General features: G+C 35.6%; 1 protein-coding gene across 10 annotated transcripts in view; it reads left to right on the top strand.

The window, feature by feature from the left end:
- Positions 1-23,742, top strand: part of PPFIA2 (PTPRF interacting protein alpha 2) — a 594,728-nt gene that overhangs the window by 463,970 nt on the left and 107,016 nt on the right. For all 10 annotated transcript variants that reach the window (XM_049791955.1, XM_049791956.1, XM_049791957.1 and 7 more), the window contains 2 exons: positions 8,696-8,860; positions 19,460-19,534. In XM_049791955.1, the coding sequence (XP_049647912.1) occupies positions 8,750-8,860; positions 19,460-19,534 (186 nt within the window). In that variant the 5' untranslated portion in view covers positions 8,696-8,749. The remainder of the gene's footprint in view (positions 1-8,695; positions 8,861-19,459; positions 19,535-23,742) is intronic.

Here is a 23,742-nt window from a genome sequence, read left to right as displayed (position 1 = left end):
GCATTTTTTAGATTTAGCAAACCATCTCAACTTTCTAAAGCTGCTTAAATTATCAGTAACTGCTACATGTATCAGTTATTTTAGTATTTAAGGTAAAAATACAAAAGTCAATGAAGAAAATCATTTACATAGACTAAAGAATACTTTTTGTTAATTTCCAGCACAAACTTTTGAATAGAGATGTAGTTAAAATATACACTCAATTGTATTTGCTCAGTAATCTACATATACCCATTCCTGCACAGAACATCCTTCCATTTGCCTTCCTTTACAGAAAAAATACCATGTAAACTAAATTTGCAGTGTCTCAGTTGTCCTAGGTTCTTCATAAGCATGTGCACAAAACTGCCTAGCACAATGCTTTATCCATTTCACTACAAAGCCCATTGAACACCGACTTTGGTATATTAAAACTGCAGTGTACCAATATTTACTGTGGGTCTGATATAAGCAGTGCAGACTAGCAAAAATCCCAAAACAGCCTAGTAGCCAAAGATAGTCGCTTGCCAAACAACTGCGGGAGAAAAGGAAGATGAGTCAACTGCAAGTCATCGCATAAGTCAGTCTTAGCTCTATCATAGGCACTTTCTTTGCAAACCAAGAAGCTTAAAGATCATCCATTGTTATGTTTCTGTGTTATGTAAAAGGAAAGTCAGTAAGAGCTTTTCCAGCAGAACTAATACCAACAAATGAGAGTTATAGAGTGTGATAATCTTCACGAGAAGTCCTTGCAGTTAAAATTAGTAAACTCTAACAGTGTATTTTCAGAATGAGGATTAAGGTAGGTATTGGAGATGAAAAGATTTAGGCTATGAAAAAATACAGAAAATGCAGGAGGTGTTACAGTAAACAAGAAGGAAAGATATAGTCCAAGTATTAATGGGGAAAGAGAGAGAAAAAATTCAGAGACATGCCTTACCCTGACCTCTAGCATCTTCATTAATAAGTTATCACCCCATGGTGTCATATATATGTTCTTGCCAGGCTCTAAGCTGCCATATGCTATATTAGTTGCCAGAATTTGCTGTAATAGTCATACCATCTTCCACAGGCTCCTGTATACTTCTTTTATAGGGAAAGACCAGCATTTTAGATACAAAGCTGTTGTCTTCAGAATACAGTCTCGATGATGTGGTAGTGATGAGATTTCTAGCAACATTCATTGAGAAGGCATTGCCTATAAAGAGGCACTTTTGCAGACTGAGATTTATGCAAAACAGCATTAATATTTTGTAAGAAAAGGTTGCTCCAAAATTTTTCTGTTAATTAAGCAAAGATTCTAATAAAGTAATAATATTTGGAGGACCACTGATACACTTTTGCAATGCGGAAATTAATTGGCTTTTCTAATATATGAAGTTAGTCCAACTAATGCTTCTTTCTTGCATCCCACTAGTGTTCACACTCAACCCAGCTCTAGCTTGGCTATGCTAGCAAGTCTTACCTGCCCTCCCAGGACGTGCTCATGCATAACCACACGTACTGGAACTACTCACTACAAACACTTTTGTCCCAAGTAGCTCTTCCTACTACCTTTAAATAAAAAGGCTTAGCTCCAAATTCTCAGATTGCTGTTTCTGAATTTTTTAACCCAACCTTTTATCTCCCTGGGGTAACAGGATAAAGATGCTGTTTGAAGTACCTACTTCTTCAAACTGAAGATCAGCAAGAAGATATAAAGTGGCAACTCTGTCAGATTCTGAGTACACACTAGCCTTCTAGCTGCCTTGTACATTTTCAGTTATGCCTAGCTGGAAGTTTTTTCTTTACTCTAGAGCCAGACCTATGTGTTTCTTTATTTCTTGGCAACAGTCTTGTACAGTTTTTGCCAATCTCCACAAAAACAAACAAACAAAAACCCCAAAACAACACACATCATGATTTGCCACTCTATGCCAAGCTGCAGTGGCAGACTCCGACGGTAACATGTATTAGAGAGAGACCATGATGGAATTACATTCTTTGGGACTGGTACACTCCAGGTCTCATCCAAAATACCAGGGTTTAAACCTTACCCCAATATTTAATCAAGTTCCTACTCAATCCTTCTAGCAGCATTCTTAAGCAAAGCTTCCTACTGACCTTTTGCTTTTGAATATGTATTTTTACTGCCTATGATAATTAACTTTTTCTGACATAATACAGGAGAAATATTTTCATGCCAAGAACTTAGCTGGCAACTTAATCTGTCAGTACGCGAGGCAAAATAAAAAATGCAGGAGCATACGTTTATGTATTGATTGGTGTGGCATTGCTGACAGGAGGACAAACAGGTTCTCTCTGGAAAATCATTGCATGGGACTTTGAAAACATATACAAAGATATCTTAATAGAAACCATTATTTCTCTGCATATTCTGTAGCTAGAATGATCACCTATAGCATGCGGAAAACAGCATCTTTTCTGAAGCTGGAACACAGGTCAATGTGATCTAGCATATTATTTAATGGAAATTATAACACTAATTTGGCTGTGCTAAATTTAAATTAAAATTGAAATTTATTTTTTTCTCGATCTATATTTTTTAAAAGTAGGAAAAGTTTGTAGGATTAACTTATTAAATCAGAATATGGTTATGAGGAAATTCGGGGTTTGGTTTGGCAGCTGAAACAAAAAATCTATTATAATACTGATATGGATTAATCTAGTTGTGTTTTTTTCACTACAACAAAAAACCAGACACATACATATGCTTTTTGTATACAGCATAAAATGTTACTTAAATTGGTCTGAAATATTTTAGTTCAAGCAGCTTTAGAAACAAGAAAAATTAAACCTATGTTAATGAACGAAACAGCAGTAACAAAGACAGTGTCATGGTCTTTCTTTTACTTAATACCTCAGGAGCTGAAGCATTTATTAAAGTGAACACGGCTGGCTTAGGTTTAATTTTATTCATGTTTTATTGTCTCAGTTCCTTAGTGAATGGTTTATGAAACATCTTCAGTTAGGCACTGCAGTCTCATAATACCCATAGATTGGAAATTCTCCCTATATTTTATGATTAAATTTCCCTTTATTGTGTTGGAAAACTACAAATATCTTTTAAAGTATTGCTTTAACTCATTTATTTAGCTCATTTTCTTAGAGATCCTTTTACTTATATCAGTTTGATAGGTGCTGAAACTAGATTGGGCACTCTATTTTCTTTTTTAAACATAATGAGTTCTTACTGTTTGAGAGCACTGTACACATGAAAATAAGTATAACTGTTTCTTAAAGTTCTGTAAAGGCAAAAGCATTGTTTCACTACTGTAAATGACAGTAATCTTCATTATTTTTGCCTCAATATTATGATCTATCTTCTAGACACCTGTGTTTCTTCTGTCACAGAAAACAGGGTGACAATGGATATAAATGTAATATATAGTAATTCAATACCTGTATTTTCAGACACTGTAAAATAGTTATTATATTTGTAATCATTACTCCCATAAAAACCCTCTTCTTCATTTCTATTACTTTGTATCATTAACCCGATTATTGCATTTTCTTTTGTACTTTTGCTTCACATATGTGTGTTTCCGTTAAGGTTTTAGGCTGCCAGTATTTTATGTTCTGTCTTGGTTGTACAAAAAGACAGACATGGGACATATGCTGTAGTTAGGCTGTAACTTTTTTTTTGCAAAAAAAGGCTTTCACCAGTAATTTACCAGTATAGCTATTTGAGGTCACCGCAGCTGACCACGGGTGTAAATTGGTTTCCACCACTGTGGAACAATGCTGAAGAAAATTACTGATTTTCTTACTGGCTTTAGAGATAATCTTCAACCCCATGTCTGCTTATTTTACTTGTCTTCTTTGCTTGCACCAGAGATGGAGATTCACCGAACACTGTGCATTCTAAATATAGACTGAAAGGAAACTCAATTTTGCCTGTGCTGATGAGAAATTTTAAGTTGGACCTCTAAAGAGAATTGTCTTCTCAGTGGGTTGCCCCATTTCTCTAAGGAATCCCTTAAGCTAAGTCTGTCTCATTTTAGTAAATCCCTTGTCTTTTATATTTTTCCCTGTATTCCATTATTTATGCCTCTCCTTTTCTCTCCATCACCCTCTCCTCAATCTTTAATTTCTCCATTTATTATCCTGCTATGAACTTTTTTTTTTTTTTACAAATAGGTTTGTTAAAAAGAAAGAAAGTTAAGATAACATATTTTGTATTGATTAAAATCCAGGTCCTGTGGTAATACAAACTCTGCCAAGTCATACTAATTTCAGCGTACCGAGTCATCATACCTGATAAAGAATGTTTTAACTTTTTTTGTTTTCCATGTGTAAATCAGTGTCCATGGAGTAATGATGGTATAGTATAATATATGTAGGTAATAACCTACAGCGATGCAATTTATATCATTAAATTAAGCCATGTATTTTCATATCACAGAAATCACTCACTTCCATAAGTGCTTTGGAAGTGATTTGAGATATGCAGGAAGCTGGCTATATTCTAACAATATTCTCTATTCTTGTTGATTTAGTTCTAATTAACATTGTAAAGATTCTTCATTCACTAACAAAATATGCACTAGAACATTTTTCAGTCCTTAAATGCTTATATTTATACATTCTTTACGCTCATGAAGAGTCCAGAGCTCCAGAAACCTTCATCCCATTTAGCTAAGATAGAGTTATCAGCATGGCATCTTAAGCATCCTAAAATTTGCCCAGCATAAGAGTAAAATTCACTTGTCAGATTATTTCATAATTGATTGTCAAGCTTATGCTTTCCAGTAGGAAAAGCATAGCAATGATGCGGGGGTGATTCTGTCCCGCCTGTCCCGCTGTTGATCATCTTCTTTTCTCTGCACGCTGCCTGTCCCTCCGAGTGTGCGACAACCGTAGCAGCTTGGCACAGTGTGAGGGAGCAGAAAGTGCTCAGCAGCCCATGATCTTTCTTAATGCCAGAGCTGAATTGCAACATACTAAAATACCTAAAGCTGTTTCTAACTATTGTCTTGTAGTTTAAATGAACTACCAATATTGTTACAATGTTATTTTGACATGAAATCTTGTGGTCTTCTCACAAATATATGGAATTGTAATTCTTGAATTATATAGGGGGAAAAGTCCTCATCATGCCTCCATGCCCACAAGTTATTGTGATTTCCTTAAGTCATTAAACTTAAACATCGCTTGGACACACCATTATCTTCAGTGTCAATTTTATATGTTTATATGTCTCTTTCCCCATCATTGCAGCAATGGGACACTTCATAGTTCTGTCAGTGTAGTTATATTTGCTCTTCCCAGGGAAGCAAGGAAGATCTATTACCCTTTTTTTAATATAATTGTAGTTGAGGCAACGATGGATAAAATAGCAGTATCATTTCAGCAGAGCAGGGGGCAAGGATTTGCCATCAGGTGGTCAGTCACAGTCAGATGTTCTAACCCTTGGGCTATTCTTCCCTTTCAGCGTGCCTGGGAGTAATGTGGCACTGGGAGACCTGGTTAATAATACTGTCAGCTCAGCTGGATTTGCTGTAAGCAGTGTTTACAGAATTTGTGGAGAAATAGAGCTGACTTTTGTTGAAAAGCAAAAGCAAGAAACCTTTACAAGCCAGAAACCTATGTCAGCATGCCTTCTTGAGCATTCTTAGGGCTGATGGTAAGGAAAATTCTGGTGTTCAGAGGTAGTTTCCTGAAAAATGAACCACTGCAAACTGAGTAGCTGGAGTGAATAAGAACAGAAAGAAAAAGCATGAAATGTTCACAAGTAGCGCAGTAATTCTTCATGAGTATTTTGACAATTAGCTGTGACGTCAGCTCATCTGTCTTTATGTAGTAAAATAGGCAACACAATATTTTGCACTTGATTTATTTAACAACTATGAAATATATGCAGACATTGAAATATGGTTTTGTCACCTCCAGAACAGTAATTCTAAGCGAAAGGCAAAATTAGCTTTTGTGTATATTAAATGGACGACTTTCATTGGTTTAGTTTTAGATATTATGCACATTTCTAACATGGCAGTAACTTAACCTAAAGTTAAATATGTTATCTGCTGCTCTACAAAGGGCCAAGGTGCGGCACTCTTCATCCCACATAGTGAACTCCTCCATGATCACCCCATTAGAAATTCTGAGTTGCCACCACTCTGCTCTCTTCTTATACTTGGAAACCTTGTTTAATTTTTTTTCTCTCTTCATCAGTCTCTTCGATTTCTAATCTTCCTTCTGTTAGTAAGGATCTTGTCTTTCTTCTGGCCATGCTGACTTCAAATTCCTTGTCAAGAGTGTCTGTTTACACCAGTTGAAAATAAGGCTCGAGATGTATATTAGGTTTTTTTCCTGTGTTCCTTATTTACCTCTGTGCTGTAGGTTATGCATAATTCCTTCTGTCATGAAAGCTTTTTTCATGTCAAGAATTCTGTGTCACCACCATTTTTCTTCTCTCCTAAACTAGATTTTCTCATTTTTCCTTTCAGCTAAGACTTGCATGCAGGCTCTCAGAACTCTCCTTTCCAATCATCACAGCGTTTGTCTGGGAGATAAGTTGTTTAGGGTCGTAAGGCATCAAATGTGATAAATCTGCTGAGCAGGGCAAGAAATTGTTACCAAAGTTTTGTTTTTCTGGACCGTTTTAATGGGTGTCAGTTTGAGCTTCAGACAACTTCAGACTTATGGAAGGAATGGCCATGCTAAAAGCTCAACTGTTATTCAACATTTTCCTTTTTTTCCCCAATTTCTCTAGAAATTCATAGCATTTTGACTGGTTTTAGACTGTTCCAGAGGTAGCTATGATGCATTGAAAAGTTTCTGCATAAAGAAAGGCAGACAAGACAGATAGCAGAGCAGGATGAGCCAGGCTCTAACGGGAACAGCCAGCAAGTGGGAATGACTGTGGAGAGATATAAACCCACAGCATAGATTAGAGTCAGAGTCTGGCTACCCCAGGGCTATGGAGTGGCGCAGGGTTGGGCTGCAGAGAGAAGGAAATGTTGCAGCCGCACAGTCTCTTTGGAGAGATGGCGCAGAGAGTAGATTGTAGCATTAGAAATCTACTATACTTTCCTCCAGCTATCTCCTAGATAAACTAGGTGGCCTAGAAAAATCATGAAGATATATGAATTTAGAACAAAATTCAGAAATTTAGTTCTATTCATGACAGCAATTAACTGTGTATTTAAGTACTGCCATGAACAGAAATACTCCGTAAGTATTTGGAAGCTATTCTGATCTCATTTGAGTTACAACCTTACCACAGCCCCGTACCGAGTTCCTGATGGCTCTATGGTGACGAAGTCTCTTTGAATTTGCCCGTTACTTTGGACTGCCTCAAATAATTAAAAATCCACCTGTATCTGCTGTCAGCCCTGCAGGGATCGGATGACAAAGCTCATGTAGTTCTTGCTCATTTGCCTTTGATAAATACAGGCCATCACCTGAATTCAGAAATGGTAGAAATACCCTCCTTTCTTGAACTGGAGTCATTACAATTCTTAACGTATTAACAATGTTTGCATATGTGTTCACTATTTTTTGTAAATAATAGAGCTATTGTAACATAATAACTAGCTGCAAATACAGACACAAGAATCATGTTTGAAACAAAGATAACCTGAAACCCTAATCATTTGTGACTTAATAGCAATATATTACAACTATAATGTGATTACACTCTGATTTTGCTCTTCTATGTCTATAATGTAACAATAAGGTCATTATGTGACTGAGAGTAACTATGGATTACAGATAAATATATATCTTTACTAATAGTAGCTATATTAAGAACCACATCGAAGGAGAAATAATAAACAATTATAATAAACAATTATCCATGGTAACTTTAAAATTTCCAGTTCAATGACTTAGATATAATTGTATGTTGTGATTACAATACATTTAACATGCATTGTGATTCATGAATTTAGCTAGCCTCCTTTAACCTTACAGCTAACCAACTGTCTTTTATGTTCAGACAGTAAGAACAGCAATGGTAGCCCTATGAAAGCATAGACAAATGGGGAATTTTCTATACAACATCAACATATCGTTTTAATTTTTCATTTAACCTCTGAGTAATGAGGAAAAATAATTATCATGGGTTTTTACAATAGGTTATTTACAGGTTATTTTACAGATATTTAGAATAGCCTGAAATTTCTCTTCATGGACCTTTTTGTCTTCCATCGTGTTTGCAATACAACCGAGACAATGAACATTTTAGAGTACATGCAAGTGACAAACGCCATTAGATGTGGCATTTAGAATGAATAGTCTTAAAAATGTAATAAAATGGACTGTTTACTTTTACATATTTTTTAAAGGAACTTCCAGAATAAATTGAAAATATATTACTGTTAGGGTGAATTAATTATAAACTTCTTTAGTGTTTTTGCATGATGCTTTAGACTGGCCTTGGTTGTTATTTGGTTGTTAATGCTCGTCAATTACTATCACAAATAATATTATAAATATGTACTTAATTTAGTTAAATAGTGACTCTATGCTGAGTGATTTGTTGTTCTTGCTTTTCATAGCAGAGTTTTAAGTGAAATCATGAGTAGATCTCCTATTTTTCTATTTATTCCATCTGATTTAGAATCATGAAGTGTTGTCAATAATTCCAGCAGTCTCTCCTACAATGAGGTTGCCAAGAAAATTGCCATTTGTTACCATGCACTTTGTAGTTAGTATTTCCATGGCATTTAGGTGCACAAAAATTAATAACCTTTTATATCAAATCCAATAGCTGTTACTGGAGCATTTGGAGTGCCTTGTCTCAAGACACGAAAGGTCACTGAGGATGACAGTGGTGAAACGGCAAGCACAGTCTCCCTCAGGAGTTTCCAGTGAAGTTGAGGTCCTCAAAGCTCTGAAATCTCTGTTTGAGCACCACAAGGCTTTGGATGAAAAGGTACAGTATGGGAAAAAAGCTTACTAAATACACTCTTTACCTTACTTAACTGTGCCTTATGATGCAGCAGTGCAGCAGTGTTGTTTATTTACTTCTTGGAATATGTCCTGCACTTACAGCATTTACATGTGTCCAGAGAAATCCATAAGAATGTATGACCAATAGCTGTAATGCTCTTCAGGTTGCTTTAGCTATCCTTTGTAGACAATAGTACTGACTTTTCAAAATAAGCAAATCTCACCCCTACAAGATATGCTTCTCCTATTTAGCACTAAATAGAGATGACACCTTGGAATTTATTGTCTGTACAACATGCTTTTAAGTTATTGCTGAGAAAATGTAGGTATCTCAAATTTTAAAACCACACAGAGTAAAAAGGCAGAATGAGATGTTTCTAACTACATAAAGGAACTTGCCTCTTAAAAATTTTCAGGAAGAAAACCTCCTAAATTTCAGAGATGTTTTCTATCATTTACTACATAAGCACAGCATTCCCTCTACAAATAGGGTAACCTAAAATAAGTAGTAGATACTTTGTTATCAGAGGTAATGAAGGGCTTATGGAATCAAGATAAAACCCCCTGGTGATAACTGCATCTAGTCATGCTAATTAAGAGGCTCTTTCCACTGGATTCCTCATGTGTCCTGTGCTGGAAGGACTCCTTTGTGTGAATGAAACTTTGTACAACTATGAGGTATCACCTTGAGCATTGCTTACATGAATGCAGAAATCCAGTTCATGTCTAGAAACAATACGCTCAGAAGATGAGGTATCTGAGTTAGTAAGTGCCTCAAAGCTACACATGCAGGGAGCACGTGAGAACCATTGCCTACAAGCAAAGAACCCTGTTCCTTGTAGGGTCTGTCTTGGCTGATTTACTTGGGCTCATCGCTGCAGCTGAGTTGCTTCTCCGAGATGGTTGGGTAAGCAGGGGAGACATTGTGCAGCACAGCATCTGACACCATTGACTGCACAGTTGAGCTGTGTTGTGTAGAACTAGTTCAATCGTCTCACAGTAATAAATTTAACTTTTTAAAATTCAGAAATATACTCAGAAAGTTGGCTGTATTTAAGGAGCTATTATTAAAAGAAACTTGCTTTATGAGAAGGATAGCTGTAGTTATATAGTAATATTTATTTTTCATTGGTAATAAAGGTGTGAAACACTGGGTTATGAGTCATACTGGGTTAAACATCAAGTTAAAAGTTAAATGAATTTAAGGAATTTATGCGAAATCAAAACTTTTATGTTTAGGTATATCTCTTCAGTTATATGTTCTATTCAGTTACATATCATGAAAGCATATTTAAAGAAAATCTAGAAAAGGGAATATAATGACTTCTACCCACTGTAAGCAATTAATTGTAATAAGATATTGGATGTCATTAAGACTTACAAAATCCTGTATTATTAAAAATATCTTTTGAGAATCGATAGGGTTTATGGTCTGAGCTTTGATGTTTTATCCTACAATTTAGATATTGATAAAACTATAGCGTAGGGACCTCTCCTGCTTTTAAACTTTTTGACACTGTGCTAGATAAATATGAGAAATAAGAAGAACTAAACTTTAAATAGATTCCGATTATTCAGCAGTTATGTACTTCTTACGTATTTTCTTTTGTGAAAGTTTTAGTGTTTAGGTACTATGCAGTTGATTTTACATCCCATTTTGAAAATTATTGTACAGAATTAGATTGAGGCTAAATATAATATTTTGACCTATATTCTTGAAAATTATATTTATTTTTTTTAATGTAACAAACAGGTTAAAATCAGTATTCCATTCATTTAAAAATTTTGGAGTGACACAGGTACACATCTGACGTATATAATGGGTCTCTGACCCAGGAGTGATGATAATTATCAGTGTAGAAAAATCAGCCATCTGCAATCATATTAACAGGAGTTTTGTTACATTATAAAACAAGTTTTAAAATTGATTGGCCAAAATTACTTTTTTCCTATGTGCTATTCACCTATGCATCTAACCTTTTTTATTTTGATAAAATAAATCACATTTTTATTATAAAACATTCCTAGGTCAATCAAGGAAACAGTTTAGTAAATAATTTTAAAATACTTTGATATTAATCTAGCACACATTATTTTCAGGTACAAATCCTGTATAAAATTATGTATTTATGTTATAGTGTCTCTCTTTAGAAGGTTTAAATCAAAGATGTTTTATATATCATCCAGATACCTGATAATATAACGCTATCACATTATACCACACGTTGTCAGCATTATTGGGATTTTGATTCCAAAATAATGGAAGTAAAAAAGACTGCATGCACCCAAATGTGCTAAAAAAACTTTATGGCATGTAAGTCATCTATTATACACTTTCTTCGACAGAAAAATGATATGTTAGATTTGTTTCAGACCCTTCAGAAATAAGATATTAATCCACCTATTAAAATTTGTTGAAGTTATTCAGAGACTAGTAGAATAATGTTGGTTGGACCTCCTGAGGACGTCTGGCCCAACTCTCTGCTCAAAGCAGGGCCAACTGTTTCAGGTTGCTTAGGGTCCTGTCTAATCAACTGCTGAGTATCGCCAGGGAGAAAACCTGTTCTGGTGTTTCGCTACCCTCATTGCAATTTTTTTCCCATAATCCCTAGCTGCAGTTTCCATTGTTGAGTCTTGCACCTGTTCCCCTTTGTGCTATCACACTGCATCTCCAAGAAGAAGCTGGCTTTGTTTTCTCCACATCTTCTGGTTAGCTAGTTGTAGACAGCAATAAGGTCTCGCATGAACCTTCCATTCTTAAGTTTGACCAGACCCAGCTCTCTCAGCCTCTTCTCATATGCCGTGTGCTCCAGCCCATGACCAACTTGGTGGGACTTCATTGAAGTCTGTCAGTGTCTTTCTTGTACTGGGGAGCCCCAAACCAGATACAGTCTCAAAAGTTCAGAGGGGAATAATCGTTTCCCTCAACGTCCTGACTGAACTGTGTGTCTGGCCTTATTCACCCCTAGGTCTTTTCTGCAAAACTGCTTTCTCCTCCCCAAAGCTATCCTGGGGTTATTCCATTCATAGTATTGGGATGCGACTTGGACTTTGTGTCACTGATCACAAACCTCTGAGCCTTGCAGTCCAGACAGTTTTCTATGCACTGTATAATCCCCTTATTCAATTCATATATCACCCTTGTCTCTAGGGGTAAATGGAAGATCTTGCAGAAAGCCTTAGTAAAGACAAAGTAAAAAGCATTCACTGTTCTCCCCTCATGCATGGAGCCAGTCATCTCATCACAGAAGGCAATAAGGTTGGCCAGATGTCATTTGCCTTTGACAGAGCCATACTGGCTCTTCCCAATCACTGTCTTGTTCTTTATGTGCCTGGCAATGGCTTCCAGGAAGATTTGCTCCATAACCTTCCCGACACTGGCCAGCTTGGACTTCCTGGATCTTCCCAGGGTAATACTTGCCTTTCATGAGGGTGGACACAACATTTGTAGGTCTTCCACTCATCATCAATCTCCCCTGACTGCCGTTACCTTTCAAAGATGAAGAAGGCTCACTGTGACAAATTAATCAAGTCGCTCAGCACCCTTGGGTGCAGCCAATCTACTCCCTTTGACTTATGTATGTCTTGTCCTCCTGTATTGTGGGTGATGCTTCACTCCCACAGACTCTGCCATTATGCTCAGCGAGGCCTGAGGGTGGAACTTTGCAGTAAATACTGAGGCCAAACCCTATGATACATGATATACTGATGTCACAGGAAATAAACACTGCCCCATCAGAAAATGCACCCAAAACCGAAGTAGGTTAATGGATAAAGACCAATGAAAACTGTCAAAAGTGCATTGAAAAAAATATCATGACCCTTTGCAAAAAAATAATGAAAACTTTTATGTAATTTTTTTCTTCACAAAAAATGTTGACAATGAAACCAATAATTGAGCCATTACACCCTTGAGAAAGCATAGCAAGAAATTTTCATTTAAAAGTTTGCCTTTTAAACTTACAAAACTCCCAAGAAAGTCTTTACAGTCTTCCTAAATGCAAATTTGCTTTCATGTTTTCACTTCCTACACTAAAACATCTCGAGGTGGTGTAACAAGCTCTGCCACTGGTCGTGCAAGGATTGCTATGTACACAGTACAAGAACTACAAAAACATCCTCATTACTGTAACAGAATGCAAGGAAAAATACAAAACAGACTGGAAGGTGGAAATATTACATGAAATCTGGACTTTGCCTTTACCTTTTGTCCAAAAGATAGACCACCATAAAGAGATCACGGCCATGATTGCATTATTCAGAGAAAGCATGACTGTTATTGACAATTATTTCAGTGTCTGACAGCTCCTTCAGCATCCCTTCGCCCCCTGTAGAATGAAAGCTTGTCATGAGCTTCCCACTCCAGAAAGCCAGTCCTGTCTGGCTGAACCCAATAGGTACATCCTAGTGAGAAGAAGGTAGTAAGAGCATGCTGTTATTCTTACCCCATTATCCATATGAGCTTCTAGCAGTGCCAAACAACAAGATTCATAGTCTGTTCTTGCATAGTTGTAGTGTACTTTGTGAGAATTTTCTCTTTAGGGCATGGGGATAATGAAAGAGTTAATTTAGTTTATAAATATTTACTATTTTATGTGTATCTCAAAGAAAACTCATTGTGTCTTCTTGGGTGAGTTGTGTCACAGCAAATGAAATTGATACTGCACTAACTGCATTATTAGTATTATTTAGAAATTTAATTTGACAGAAGCTATACGTATTTGCAAACATCTTTATATATATAATTACGCTAGTATTTTTAGAAATCTGAAAACACAGGACATGGGTGCTTCTGCTACGAATACCAATTCTAGATTTTCTTCATGTACAAAGTTAAATTCAGTGATTGTTTTTCCTAAGTGTAAGGTTAGGTTACGTCCCACAAACAATGAGCATTGTTTAAAAAATGGGAATTTTTAAACACTAGAGGTTAGGACTGATTATGACTGGGACCGATGTGAAATTCTGACTTCACATTCCTAATAGCCTTTGCTATTGCATAAAGTCACTTTAAATTTGCAGCTGTATTCATAGGGAAGATAGTCTGTGTGGAAATTCTCTTCAGTTAATCACCCCTCACCTTCTCAATGCTTCAGATCTCAAAGACTTCTCTTACTGCTGCTAAGTAGCTGGTACCTTTCTTTGTTTTATTTCATGCAATGAAAAGTTGTAGAAAAAATGTAAGAGTACTATGAAAAATTTTGGGATATTATATATGGATATACACAGAATAGTTTATAATACAGCAAATGACGATGAGATTTACTAGACATCATTAAAGTCGAATAGAATATAGAAGACCAGATTAACTTCACGGTTAGAATGACATTGAGTATAGAGTAGATCAGGAAGTACATATTCCTTATACGCAATTCAGGAAGAACAAAAGCTAGAAAAATGGTTATTTTATATATACCATTCTATAGCTATAATTGACTTCTAATACCTGTCTGAACATGTTTATTTTCCTGCAGACATTTTACCTGTTTTGCTTTAAACTTTGGGTTCAACATTTAAAATGTGCATTTGGAAAGAAGAAACTGTTTGAAGCAACTTCTTCTCCAAATCCATTTTTTTTGTCATTTTTTTTTGAAAAGTGTCCAGTTGATCTTCACAGAGGAAAGCAACTACCAGGTGTTATTGTCCTAGCTAAGACTGGTTCTCTTGAGATTAATTCGTGGCAGAAGAGTATGCCTAATCTTCTTGAAAATAAAAACAACCTATTCATGTCAACGTTATCACTATCTTTTTATTCATTAGCAGGTAGCTAGGAGAGCTTTTATTCAATAGACTGTTCATGAAAAAAAAGTGATCCAATTCTAGCATGCGCAAGTGTTTTTTAAAAGCTCTTTGTGGGCTGCAGATCTGGAGAGAATGAAGAAAGAATTTGACAGCAAGGAAAAAAGTGGGAAGCAGTTGCTAGGAGACAGAGAAAGATGGGTGATATTTTGCACCGACAGTAGTGCTAACATGACATTGACTGTGTTACATTTCAAGATAATGTGGTTGCATTTAAAAGCCTGAGGAATACCCAGTCATCTGGGCACATGTTGGCTACACCCTCTAACATGGAGAGAGCAACTGTTTTCTGCTGTGTCTGTGGCACTGTAATGGGAATCTGTCCTTTAAAAATGCATATTATAGCATGTTCTGCAGATCAGGTGACATCTGGTTAGTTTTACTTTATGAAACTTAGAAAAGCTTTACCTAGTGTCCAAGAAAGAAGAAATACATTGAAGGACAATATGTAATTTAAGTAGTATGTTATTTCTGAAGTGATAAACACAATCTCACTAAGATAATGCTTACTTCTATGAACTATAGTGACTCACTGTCTTTGACTTCCAGAAAAGAGAAAATAATGCAATATTCTAATAATTAATTTACATTCATCATATGAAAAAACCCAAATTATCAGATAAAAATAGTTTGCATTTTTTCCAGCTCCTTTTTCTCTAACAAGATAGTGGCCAGGAACAACACCCTTTCCTGAACCTCCCAGAAATAAGGATGGTTCTGTTTGTTTCGTTTTCTGTAACATCATTACAAAATTCTTTGTAATACATTTGTATATGGCTTTTCAGAGGCTTTGGCTGTTGCCCTGTGTTTAGATTCAAAGGTTATTCGATATGAACTTACAAAGTTACAAAGGAAAACATTAATACAATTACCAACTGGTAAATACTGTTCAGAGTAAAATTTTTTTCAAAATATATGTATACCACATACATTAGTATGGCATTCGTAGCCTGTACTCTTTCCTGGAATGTGAATGGCCAAACCTGAAATCTTTAATCAGCTTTTGTGTTCTTCCTCGAGTTTATTTTGAAATCAGTTGAAGACTGAGAAAGAAATTTAACATCAGAAATAAAGTTAGTTTCTGGGCTGTAAACCAGAACAGATTTCTCCTTCAGATCAGAGCACTGATGTAGCACTTTTCCTCTTTTTCACTGATAAAACTGAAGATTTCCCTCAACTTTAACAGCCACTCTATATGTGGTTGAACATGAAGAATTAGTTGCAATATTTCCAATGTCACCATGGCAAATGTGAATCTGAATTAGTTGCTTACTGGTCAGATGAAAGGAAAAAAGAAGTCATCTGTGCCAAGGCACAGTTGCTTTCAGTTCCTTTGGCAACTCTTATATTCAGAGAACAAATAAGGGCCATCAGACAGCAATTTTGGTTAGGTCATTATAAAAAAGGCAGTGAATTAACTATGTACATAGAAGGGAGGGAAGACAAGGCAAGGCAAGGCAAGGAAAGGCAAAGGAAAGGAAACAACTTCCAACTGTTGCTCTGTGTCACACTGTACTGTTCCATGATGTTACTGACAATAATGACAAAAAATTGATTTGAACATAATAGCTTGATATTCAGAGTAAATATATTAATTGCCTACCTATTATTTTTTCCGAAGTGCCATGTAAAAAATGTCTCCTAAATGTTCTTTGAAACAAATGCCTGTTATTTCCAAGGACTGTTGTTTTCAGGCTTTAAAAATGTTCATATAAAACCCACTAGGATTCAGTTCTACAGTGCCACAGTGTGTAAAGGTTAAGGATAATTTTTCTGATTCCAGCTCCTTGTGGAGCTGTGATGTTCTCAGTAATGTGGCCTAGTTGGTTTGCAAATTCTAACACTGTTCAAAGTGAATGCCAGTGGTAGACATAACATATTTTTTAAGCATGCATTCTCATTTATAAAACAATTAGGCTTGAATACATGGAGGTTTCAGGAAACTTATGAAAATTTAAAGTAAAATTACCAACTCATTGCATTTCATTTCAGCTATTAACAACTGCCATCTTATGAATTTACTCTTAATCATCTTGTCCCTCAGCAGCACTTACAGCCAAGAGGACGGAAGCCAGAAAAATGACTGTCATTTTTCCATGTATTTTTTACATCTAAGCTGAGATTTCCATTAAGAAATTGTTGTCTGCCAGCCCCCACTGTGGTTAGAGAGGTTGAAATCAGGCCTCTTGAAGACAGGTTTACACCCCTCACTGGTAGGACATGGACTTTAAAAGTGGAGAGCTAGTGAAAGACAGAAATGGTGGTGCAAAGAGAAGCAGGATACAGAAAGAGAGTTTGGGGATCCGCAGAGGAGTCGGGGGAACCTCTGGGAAGGCAGAGAGCATGGTAGGAGGAGAGAGAGAGGAAAAATGTGAGTACCAGGTAGTGGACTCATACTGCCTTGGACTTTTCGTCTGTCTGGGTGGGGAAACAGGTCATTGAGCAGCCCTTGGAAGCTGGTAGAAGAACTGGAGAAATAGTACTGTTTTTCAAGCAGAATATGATTTAAAAAATAGGAAAAAGGAAAGGCAAATGAAGTAAGAAATACTTTTTCAGCTATTTAAACAATTAAAGTTTTTCAATTACAGCCAGAATAATTGATGATTATACATTTGGTGAGAAGTATTTTTATGAAAAATAGAATTAGATGGAAATTATGAATAAATTAGAATTAGTAAAGATAATATTTCAAATTAATTTTACATATTCCAAGTGTGTTAGAATTGAATACTAAAAAAATTATATAAAATGATTGTGATAATAGCTTATGTACTATGATAAATCTGAAGCTTTACGAGGATGTTTTCCAGGAATTATGTAGCTCATTTTGGAAAGCAAGCTTTATGGTTAAAGATTTTTACATATATATTTGATGAAAAATAGTACAAAAATTTAATAAATAGCAAAATCATTTGAGGTTCCATTGCAGATTTTCACTGTATTCTGTTGTTCTGGTGCATGAAAACAGTTAAAACAGCCATGAAAATTTGTAGTAATTTTCACTCTTATTACTACCACTCAGAGATGGCTCAGTCATTGCCACTTCAAGATGGCTTAAACTTCTTTCGCATCAGGTGAGGAACAGGTTCAGTCAGTTACTGCAGCTTACCTATTGACTAGATAGTCACACTATGAGAGCACTCAAACAACTCAATATTAGTGTATAGTAAAACTATAGTTACCTGAGAGCATTCAATTTATTTATGTGAATACATAAAATAAATTTTCAATTTTTCTGTTAATAAAGCTGAAGTATGTAAAGAGAACAAAAAACCTCAAAGTACTGCATAAACAACTATATTTGCATTTGTTAGAAAGGCTGAATATTTTTCCCTTTTAGTGTTGTTTTCCTGAATATTCGATCTGTAGATTCGATCTGTATTCGATCTGTAGATTTAGTTAGTTTTAAAGTTTAGTGAACATGCTATGTTATAGTTTTGCTAAGCAATTTTCATCTATTAAATTCTAAGCCATTCTTGGGATGTAGTGAGTCTCTGCAAAATTTCACTTCTATAAGTAGTAATGGAAACTAAATTATGTAAGGAAAGGTAATATTTATTAGACTAAGAGGTATCCCTGGAAAAAGTATGAAACTGTTAGGACATACACAACCTTTTCAGGGATCTTCTATATTTGTCAAGGGTGTGAAAACAATTGTACGTACATGAAAATGTACAATGTTCCATTGTACATGAAAGATTGATTTTTGTTTTGCTTTGTTTTCCAGCTACATCTCTTGGTCTAATAGAATATGCTAACTTTCTCTACAAACATTGCTAACAGCCTTAAACATCCTTGGATCACCAGCTGGAACAGCATTGCCGCAGTGTAGGTGGAACATGTATAGAAATATATCCTGAGTGTTGACTAATTAGCCAGGTTGTAAAATCACGTGAGGTGCCTAATGAAGTTGTATAGATTAGAAGAGGAGTTGCCATAGGCTCTCTTCATGGTCAGGAAAGAGTCACGTACCCACAGCCCTGAAGATTGCTTTGGGTCTGATTTGCCTGTAATCATACTGGGAGACTGGCAACTACATTGCCAGCTTAGGTTGTCTATGCCACCTGAGCTGACGCTTAGCCAGAGCACTCAAACAACAGTAAATATGTCTTCAGACGTATTAAATTGTTATTATTTAATAATAATTAATATTTAGTAATAATTACAATAGTAATAATAATTGAGTAGATCGTAGGCATCCTTAGAACAGAATAGGTCATCTATGAAACTGGTACAAACACAGCAGTCTTTTCTGCTTATGAGAGTATATCTTGTTTATGACTTCTTGCAGAACCCAGACAAACTGCATGATGATGTATAAAAACCTTAGTATGTGTGCCTGAAGGCAATGCTGCAAGTTATTTTTTCAGTCAATTTGTTGCAATCAATTAGTATGAACAGATTAGTTATCTTCCATGGAGTGGACTTAAAACATCTGCAAATGTTTTTTTTCTTATCCTTTGTAAAAGATGCTTGTGAACAACGTTTTATTTTTATGCCTAATGTGGTCTTAGATTATTTGCATTTGCTATGCATTCCATAAAATTACAGTCAAACTGTGGAACAGCAGTATGGCATTTAAAGTTTGACACCTATTTTCATGGGTTAAGACTTCCTATAGTTAGGTTTAAATGTTTACTACACAGTATTTCTCATGAAAGGATGCAACACACATGCCAGCAAATGGACTGGCAGGGCATGCAGTAGTGCATATGGCAGATTATATAATCTTTAAAAACTGATAGAAATTACGTTACTGCACATATTTTGATTTTTCTTCTAGGTAAGGGAACGACTGAGGGTTTCTTTAGAAAGAGTCTCTGCACTGGAAGAAGAACTAGCTGCTGCTAACCAGGAGGTAACATAAAACACTTTCTCCCCTTTTGAGGTTCAATTTCTCTAATACTCTGTCCCATGTATTCCCTGTCACTTTTCTTCAAACTGTCAGAAAAAAAAAAAAAAAAAAAAGAACAATTACATTCTGAGTAAGCTGCTCAGTGTGGCTTGTTTAAGGTGGTTGTAAGATTAATACAACCTTCTGGTTACTGATTTATTCCCTTCTTCTATTCCCTTGTGAGCAAGCCAAAAACCAAGAGCTAGTGACAGATTCCCAAATTTTTTGTTGGACATGAAAAAGAAGTGAACCAACGAATGTGTCAGATACTATAAATAATTTAATAATCTGAATTTCCATTTTACTATAAAATTAAGTAAAACACACACATACATATACACATTATATAAACATTAACATTGATGGAGGAAGGATTATGGATGACCTTGAAATTTAGGTTTGTCTCTTCCTTTTTAATTGCAGTGTATCATGGTGAACTGGGTGCCATGTAACTATTGTGAACTTGGACAAGAGATTTTTTCTCCTGTATGGTATTCTGCAGACTGTTCTCTTTTGTTTGAAAGGGTGAACAGCAACACATAACTGTATTGCACACACAGCTGTACACACATACAGAAAGGAATTTTGCACCCCAGAGACATGATTCTGAAGCCAGAAAATATAAATAATAGAGTCTGCTGGTGACTTTACCATTCCTATCATGTTCTGAATCTCCACGTGACATGTGCTTCTCACACTGTTACAAATAAGTCAGACAAGAAATAGAGTTGGTTTAAAGCTATTTTGGGTTATGTCCATTTACCGGTGTCATTTTACTCATGTTTAAGACAAACTGAAAACCGCCACAGACAAACTTAAAGTACTACCAAATAATTCTGGAAAAATTAAATACCTGTAGTTCAGAATAATGTGTGATAATATAAAATAGAGACTCCTAAAGTATTATTTTTCCCAATATTAAGCCCAAAAAGTTACTTTCTTACAGTAACTTCTTAAAAATAGGATCTGCAATTAAGATATTAGTACTTACTTTTTATAAACTATGGACCAGATTATTTTGAATCAACCCTTTCTTCTCTGAATTAACTGCACTTTATCTGTACAAATATAAAATCCATCTTTTATTCTTTTCACAGTCTCCAGAATACTTGGCTTCGAATGATTTAGTTATACTATGTTGCATAATCTGTTATTTGCACTAGTGTTTATTAAATAGAAAGTAGTCTCTTTGGTCAGTCAAGCCAACTGAGATGCATCGCAGTCATCTAATCCTTCCCAATCATGATCCAATTAAATCCAAGTTCACTTCACGGGGCATGGGACCAGGTCTTTAGAGCGTTGCCTTGTTATCTGGGTTTTTTTTAAAAAAATTAGTGAAACTTGTATTGACAGTAAGCAGTAAAAACATACACAATGAAATTAAATTGAAATAGGACTTTCATAGCCTTTCTTGCCCCAAATCCTTAGAAATGTTGTACAAACTTTGTGTCTACATGATACTAAAAACATTTAGAATGACATTTAATCAACCAAGCATAACATAACCATTAACTCAATACAAATACTGTTATTCCAGTTTCCTGTGAGAAACTGTTAAAGCTGAAAAATGGAAATTCAATTAAATAATATTGAAAAAAGAGCTAGATGGGAAGCAATGTGGAAAAGAATGAGTGGATTATTTTCAAACAGTTAATGCATTTGAACAAGAGGTCAGATAATGTTCACACAATTAGTTATTTAAACAAGACAAAATTAATTAGAGAACTGCAATATATAAGCCTGGTTTTATACTAGATCCCACAGTGAATACACAGGCAATAAAGGGCTTTAAAAATTTATTGTACTATATATGAAAATAAATGAGCCAAGTTTCCAAGGGAATTGAATATGTTTTTCAGTAAATTCTGTATTCCTGTCACTCGGTGTCTGTTCTCCCAAGAGAATTAATAATTTCTTTCATATCCATTTTCTCATACTGATTCTCAGTGTCCTATATATTCAGGACTATATCTAAACATAAAATGATGATGGTAAATTGGTCCCCTGATTAAATGAGTATATGATTAGGTATATAACAAGTAACAGATTCAGGGATAAAAAATAGTAGAAATGTGTATGTTTTCTCTGAAAACTTATGGCTGTGGCTCTGACACAGAGCAACAATAAGAAACTGCAGACGCTCATGAGTACTTATCGGAAATATCCTTATATAAAGAGGAAAATTGAGTAACAGAGACTATAGCTTTCCATCATTAGATGGTAAATAAGCTCTCATTTAACAGTCTTTGTAGCATATGACATACATACCAAAGGGAGTGAAAACCTCTCTAACTCTGGCAAAGCTGTTTTCAACTCTAGTTGCCAACACCATCTTACAAAGAATGTCGTATTTGATAGGGAATAGTAACACACATTGACTTTAAACTGCAGGGGCAATTGAGATGGACAGTTGGATCTGTTGGGGGAAATTAGCTCATGTAGCTCATGTGTAGTCATGCAAGGGTAATAGAAAAGGGCTTTGGTCTGCAGTTCCAACAGTGACTATTGATATGGCATAAGTCACTGTCATTGGTTCGACTGAACTTTTCAGAAACAAGAACATCCACCAAATGGTTCATTGCTGGTTTGATTCTGTGAAGGCAATAGTTTCTATAAAAAAAGTGAACATGTAGTTTATCTCCTTTTCACATAAATGATATACAGAAATTATCTTGATTTTATGTAACATTTTTAATATGCTAGCAATTTGTAAAGTTTTCAAAAAGCCAACTCTCTCTCTAAATTACAATATAAAATATACATCAAATTATCAAGGGAATGTTTACTACAGGTTTAACAACAATGTTATAGGGGTAGAATACACCAAATCAGTTATATTAACTATTCTGCTGACTATGAAGTCTTGGGTTTAAATTGTGTCAAGCTGCAGGATACTTATAGGGTACATCAGCTCCTTAGTAAAACATGTTTACAAACACTAAACATTATACCGTACCTTACAGAGCACAGGATTCAGCTCAGAATTAGGACTCTTGAATCTGAGTGTCTACATGTGAGCCGGTATCTAAAATTTGTCTGTAGTCTGTGGAGCTCTAGTAAATCCAGTCTGCCAGCTAACCTGGCGGTTAATCTGCCAGGGCTGCCAGATACATCGCAAAATTGATAGGAGAGCCATGTCTGTCTGGAGCTCGAGGTGGGGAAGGAATACTCCTTGTCACTACGATGACACCAAATGCCTATGGAAGGTAACTGACTCTCACAACAAGCTCATATGCAGACACCTAATACATAGACAGCTAAATTTAGGTGTCTTACTCCTTACAAACAGTCAGGCAGTGGGCTTCTAGATATGGGGAGATTACAAAATGGGCCTATATTGTATTTAAAGAGTGGACTGCAAATTCTTTAAATACATGGTTTACAAGGGGAAAAAGTTATTTGACTATTTTTATTTTGCTGCAGCTGATTAGTGGCAGTAGAAGGGACCTTTAAACATAGCAGCAATCTGAATTGCTGTTGGTGAGTTTTCATGCAGACTGGGGCGAGATAACTCTCTACAGGAATTAAATTCCATAGTCATCCTTATAATATTTGCTTTTTATCAGCAGTTATTACACAATGTACCCCAAATTATCACATCTTTTTCTTTATGCTTACACTGGAAGCCATTATTTGTTCACAACTGGTAGAGATGTCCTATTCAGTGTGTCTCTTGTAGCTGACATGAATAGTAGATATTGTTAACAATTTTCAAAAAAAATTACCTCCCGTTTTTAGTTAAAATTGCTGTAAAACATAGCTACATTTGCTTACCCCTCAGGTGCTTTTAAAATGATGCTGGTTTTCATCTGGTTCCACATAACGCGTGGCCTCTCCAAATAGTTTTGTCTCTGAAGGTTATAATTTGCAGTTAGCAATTAGACAAGCTGCAGGTGGTGCATCCAATACCAAAGCTCAGTGGTACAATAGTGTCTGTCTATGAACATTTTGAAGGTATATGTGATTTTTTCAGTAAGTATATGAACATTTTCAAATTCCAACAAAGTTCTGCTAACCAGCTTCCTTTTTACACACTAATGTGGGAAGAATGAGTCTCATTTGCAAGGGAAGTGGGATGTGAATTTTCCTTCCCAGTTTTGTCATTTATGATCTTCATGGAAATTAACTTTAATATTGAAATTACTGACAAGATAACCACTTTTTTCCACAGC

Source organism: Accipiter gentilis, chromosome 34, assembly GCF_929443795.1.
Source record: "Accipiter gentilis chromosome 34, bAccGen1.1, whole genome shotgun sequence".
Lineage (NCBI taxonomy): Eukaryota > Metazoa > Chordata > Aves > Accipitriformes > Accipitridae > Astur > Astur gentilis.
Note: the sequence above shows the minus strand (reverse complement) of the source record. Positions and strands in the feature narration are given on the sequence as shown.